Here is a 5826-nt window from a genome sequence, read left to right as displayed (position 1 = left end):
TGTACTTCGTATAACAATTAACTGCGTCTGAACTTAAAAGGAACAACTTAAAATGCCAAAAAAAGAGTGAGAAAAAGACGCTAAACAGCAAATTTTTCAGTTTGAATGAAGAGCCATTTACCGAACATATATATACATAGTATATAGTTTTTAGTTATTTGATGACATTGAAAAGCCAATGAGCCAAAAAAATCACAAACATTCAAGTCTTCTTGGTTTTTCTTTTGTATTTCCTTTGATTATATTCTAGAAAAGGTACTTTAATAATGTTGCATAAAATAGATGGTGCAGCAGCTGATAATACAGGACAGGCAAATGAGCAGGACATGAGTCAAGATTCAAGCACTTGGAATGTTGTACCAAGCATACCAATATGCCTAAGGGTACTAAATTTCTACGACGACTATAATTGTTTTATTGTTTATTGTCATGTTATGAGAAGAGTTTGATATATATCAGCAAATTGTTACAGTTTCAAGATGTCAAGTTCAAGGTAACTATGAACGGGGCGAAAAACTCAGAGAATGAAAAATATATACTGCATGGAGTAAGTGGCTCAGCCACTCCAGGAGAGCTTCTAGCCATGATAGGTCCATCAGGTGGTGGTAAAACAACTTTACTGAACCTACTTAGTGGCCGGGTTAAGTATAACAGCGGCACCATCACTTATAACAACCTACCTTACACTAAGTCACTAAAGCGCAAGTAAGTCTGAATTCTCATTTAACAGGTCTTAATAATCTTTGTAGATGTCGTATGACTTATTATTAATGAGAATTCTACTTTCTGTCAGAAAAGTATGTTTAAAAGCAGAACATGAGAATCTGACTGATACTAAAAATTGACAGGATTGGATTTGTAATGCAAGATGATGTTGCCTTCCCTCACCTTACTGTCAAGGAGACCTTGACTTATGCTGCTTTACTTCGCCTTCCAAACACACTGTCGAAAGAACAGAAGAAAGATAGAGCCATGGAAGTCATAACTGACTTGGGCTTAGAAAGGTGCAACTGAACACTATATAAGCAACAGTTTTGAACAAATTTCCATCTTTTCATAATGCTAAGAAATTTAAGGATATGTTTTTTTAGGTGCCAAGATTCTATGATAGGAGGTGGACTTCTGAAGGGAATATCAGGAGGTGAAAGAAGAAGGGTTTGTATTGGTAATGAAATCCTGCTTAATCCTCCTCTCTTGCTCTTAGATGAACCTACATCGAGTCTAGACTCAGCAAGTGCGTTGCGTATAGTCCAAATACTCCACAACATGGCTAAGGTACTTCAAACATTCAGTATATATTACAGCCTTAAAAGCTTAAGTTTCGTTCTTTTAACTTGTAAAACTGTTAATTGCTATCATAGACAGGAAAAACAGTTGTGACAACAATTCACCAGCCATCGAGCAGACTATTTTGCAAATTCGACAAGCTTATACTTATAGGGAAAGGAAGCTCTCTGTACTTTGGAAAAGCATCCGAAGCAATGGAATATTTTTCATTGATGGGGTGCTCACCACTTAAACCTATGAACCCGGCAGAGTTTCTACTTGATCTTGCAAATGGGAACATGAATGACAAATCGATTCCTTCGAGTATGGAAGACAAATTCTCACCTACAAATACAAGGGGAAGACCTTCACCACTCGAAGTCCATGAGGTTAGTCCTAACAAATTTATTCACATTTTCGATCAGCTAAACTATAGATTAGTTTGTTAAAGGACCAGCTCAGTTAAAAGCTTAAGCTGATGGTTGAACCCCAAGATCGTTTTATATCCTCTTTCACAATTTATAACACCATGTACGTTCTATGCAGTATTTTGTGGAGGCCTATGAATCAAAATCATCTAAGATAAAAATGCCAAAACTACTAAAATCTACGACTCAATCACAAAAAATGGTTAAGCTAGGAGAAAGGACTTGGAATTCATCAAAGGGATGGGGAGCAAGTTGGTGGGATCAATTCCGCGTTCTTCTAAGCAGAGGAATTAAGGAAAGAAGACATGAATACTTCAGTAGTGTTCGTGTAATCCAAGTCATTTCAACTGCTATAATCATAGGGTTGCTTTGGTGGCATCCCAATCATTCAACTTCCATAGATATCCAAGATCAGGCAATCATAACTTTCTTTATAACATCAAAATTATAAAGATTATATATTATAAGATCTACTACTTAATTGTGTTATTTTGTGCATGTGCAGGCAGGGCTGCTGTTCTTTATATCAATATTTTGGAGTTTTTTCCCTTTGTTTACAACCATTTTTACCTTCCCACAAGAGAGAGTTATGCTAACAAAAGAGAGATTTGCTGGAATGTACAGACTCAGCGCGTATTTTGCTGCAAGAAACATCACTGATCTGCCTCTAGACCTCATTCTGCCCATTTTTTTCATGCTTATAGTTTATTTCATGGTGGGGTTGCAGCCAAGTTTTGCTGCATTTTTCCTCACTTTACTAACAATCTTCTTCGGCATTGTGGCTGCCCAGGTAACTAACTATATGATCAACTACAACCATGAAATTTCTTCTTACATTTCTTAAGAAACATTCATAAAAGAAAATTCTAATGCAAAAAATTTCAGGGCCTAGGCTTAAGTATTGGTGCAGCATTCATGGATGTAAAGAAAGGAATGACCTTAGCATCAGTACTCATCATGTCTTTCATGCTCGCGGCTGGATTTTTCATCCAAGTAAGCAATAAATCAATCTTCAATCCATACATAACATTTTTCTTAACATTTTGGATTTTGATTGGCATGAATAATGTGTAAGCAGGATGTGCCACCTTTCATGTCTTGGGTACGGTATGTGTCCTTCAACTATCACACATACCGCCTTTTGTTGAAGATTCAATATGGATGTTCTACTAGGAGTTCAAAATTTGGTCAATGTGAAGCTCCTCTTATTAAAGGATTAAGAGTGGATTCCTCTTGGAAAGTTGAAGTTGGAGCCTTGGTTATCATGATCATTGGATATAGATTGTTAGCTTACTTGTTTCTTAGAAGAATGAAGCTTAAGCCAACATGACACTTTCAATTAATGAAACATTGCTTATTGAGGATTATGGCTTATTACGGCTATCAATAATTCATACTTCGTATGAATTATATTGTAGTTCATCCTAAGTTTGTTACTGTAGTATGAAGTTGAAGTGATTTCCATTGATCAATATATATATCATCCGACATTGAACAACTAATCCTAGTAGCTACCAAAGTATGCTTTGGGTTTTAGTTGGTCTATCTATTGTAGTGCATGCAATTTATTGTAAAAACATTTAATGGACCTTCAAGTTAAATTAAATTTAGACAATTACTGAATGGGCCAGAGTTGGGTTACTTTTTCCTAATATGTGCCCAAGCCCAATAAATCTCAAGACCATGGTCCTTAATTCAATTGTTTAAACTGTAATTAATTAGAATTGGTATTTAAGTTGGATGAAACTCATGAAAGACTAGTACAGTAGTACTGGAACATTTTAGGAATTGTATATGAAGTTTAGATTATACAAAGAGTTGAAGAGGATTAGTACAATGGTTATATCTAGAGTTAATGCATAGCAAAATGTGCAAAGGTGGCAAACTGGCAAATTACATCAAAGTTACACTAGTGTACAAGTTAAAAGTAACTCAAAATTAGTTAAAATTAACCTTATAATTGTGGATGGTGTAATGTGTACTCCCTCTATCCCTAAAACATTCCTATTTCTAGCATTTATTCCTCATATAATAGAGAGAAACAAGAATGTAATTAGTGACAGATGGAGTAGTAAATAACTAAATAATATGGAGTACTTTGTAATTATATGTCTAGTGCACCCGAAAGATATTATACATTTCGAATGGATATTCGGCATATTCCCTTAAGATCTTAAATTCTTAATTAATTATATACCACAATTGGATGCTGGAATTTTTATATTCTTTGACCCTTAAAATCTTGACTAATATACCACAACTGATTGCTAGAATTTATACATTATACATTCCTTGACTAATCAATCTCATAGTTGTATACTAAGATCACTTCGTATTTTATCTAGGTGCCAATGGAAAATATTATTGTAAAAGGACATGTGTTAGCAACTTGCAAATTCTCTATACTCTATCTATCCCCTTAAAATTGTTACAATTACTATTTTGGTCAATTCTTAAAAATTGTTTCGTTGTCTATAGAAAAATTTACCTTTACATCACCACTCTAATACTAACTATTTCACTAACAATAAATAAATAAATAAATAAATAAATTAATAAAAAAACACATAATTCTACTCTATATCATTAAATACATGTTCCATACTAGATAGATTTGAACGCAAATCTTAGGAGTTAGCTTATACAAGTATATACGAAGTAAATATGAAATATCTAGTATAATTAAGACATTATTATTTAGTATGGAATAGTTCTTTTTCTTTCTTATGCTATTAAGATCTAAAGTAGTTAACATATATCTACAATATTATGCATAATTTAAGCTTAGATCAGGCACCATAGTAGCCGCCACTCACTCAAGTTAACTAAGCTAACTTAATGAAAACCAAGCTTCTTTACTAGAGTGTATTTTCCCAAAATATGTATTTCACCACACAAAATAAGAAGATTTGAGCAAAAATCCATGTTGTTGCCAAATTTTCATATCCACCGCACAAAGTGTCAACGTCAAAAATCTTCACTGAAATTGGCACATAATAAAGGTTTTCATTGATTTTGTTTGATTATTTTTTAGAAGAAAGTTACATTGATTTTGTTAGTTGTCACATGGATATGTTGCGTCAAAGAACAACTTTTATTGATCCTCTAAAGTCTAAACTAGTCATATGATTATATGAATCACTTAGAATCTGAAGAAGAACCTTAGCTAGCCTCATGTATTAAATCATATTGTACTCCTTGAGCTACTTAATTAGCCATATGTTTATATTTGTTTAATAATCGCGATCACATAATGAATACTACTACTTGTTCAAAGTAGTTGTCATATGCTCTTGTATGTTACATGTGAATACATTTCAAAATATTTCACGTTAGTTAATATTATTGATTGATTGTTCTTAAAATTCCATCTATGTTTGTTTCAACTAAATTCAATTGTTTTATTTCGAACAAAATAAGCTTGATGTTAAAATTAATCTAAAACAGATACATATAAGTTTCACTACTATGAAAATAAGTTTCGATAACACAAGTTCGGTAAAGAGATGACCGGTGAGACTTACTTTTGGAGAGCATGTAATTAGATGATTTAACTAGAAACTAAGTTATATTTGGTGTTTGATAAATAGATGATTGATTTAAAGAACTTATTGGAGTTCAATAGTATATAAGCTGATTTGAAAATGACGTTGATTTGAGCTTATTGGTGTTTGAACAAACCTTACAATAAGCTATTACGGAGTATATTATTTGGTACTCCATCATATATACTCGGTAACATTTACAGAGCTATAATAAGGACGTTTATTTAACCAGCTAGCTAATCAAATAAGTTAATACAATTTTATATAAAATATGTTAAATCTATTAGTGTTTCGATTGAAAGTCGTATCTAATCACTTTGTATATCCTCACTAATAAGAAGTTGAGACAATGTCACTAATATCTCCAAAATTAGTATTTAACTCCAAGTTTTGTGGACTACCCTATGCGGCTGTGCATACGGTCGCATTAAAATAAAAGGGTGCGTGGTACGTGCATGTAGGAAAATTTGAAGATCGTTTAGTTTGTTTGTTAACAAAGCCAATGAAATAGTAAATTAATCATAGCTTAATTTTCTTATTGATACGTACAAGTTACTCAAACGCATCTTCTATGAAAGCCGAAAGAG

The 5826-nt window shown here is 33.0% G+C and overlaps 1 protein-coding gene across 1 annotated transcript; it reads left to right on the top strand.

Annotated features, from left to right (window-relative positions):
* Positions 1 to 286: 286 nt before the first annotated feature.
* Positions 287 to 3072, top strand: LOC145614948 (ABC transporter G family member 22-like). The gene is made up of 9 exons (XM_081670024.1): positions 287 to 383; positions 473 to 705; positions 849 to 1004; positions 1092 to 1275; positions 1362 to 1655; positions 1813 to 2109; positions 2200 to 2484; positions 2580 to 2687; positions 2773 to 3072. Exons 1-9 carry the CDS (start codon positions 327 to 329, stop codon positions 3022 to 3024), a joined length of 1866 nt encoding a protein of 621 aa, XP_081526150.1. The 5' UTR covers positions 287 to 326; the 3' UTR covers positions 3025 to 3072.
* The last annotated feature ends 2754 nt before the right edge of the window (positions 3073 to 5826 follow it).

This window comes from Chenopodium album, chromosome 25 (assembly GCF_948465745.1).
Source record: "Chenopodium album chromosome 25, dcCheAlbu1.1, whole genome shotgun sequence".
In the NCBI taxonomy this organism is placed as follows: Eukaryota; Viridiplantae; Streptophyta; class Magnoliopsida; order Caryophyllales; family Amaranthaceae; genus Chenopodium; species Chenopodium album.
This window is presented reverse-complemented; position numbering and strand designations above follow the sequence as displayed.

What these genes read in the sequence shown, in the direction of transcription:
- LOC145614948 (XM_081670024.1), top strand. Translation starts at nt 327, where the DNA reads ATGAGTCAAGATTCAAGCACTTGGAATGTTGTACCAAGCATACCAATA. An exon ending in CACCACTCGAAGTCCATGAG is followed by an intron (nt 1,656 to 1,812) that starts GTTAGTCCTAAC and finishes CGTTCTATGCAG; the next exon opens with TATTTTGTGGAGGCCTATGA. An exon ending in TCGGCATTGTGGCTGCCCAG is followed by an intron (nt 2,485 to 2,579) that starts GTAACTAACTAT and finishes AAAAAATTTCAG; the next exon opens with GGCCTAGGCTTAAGTATTGG.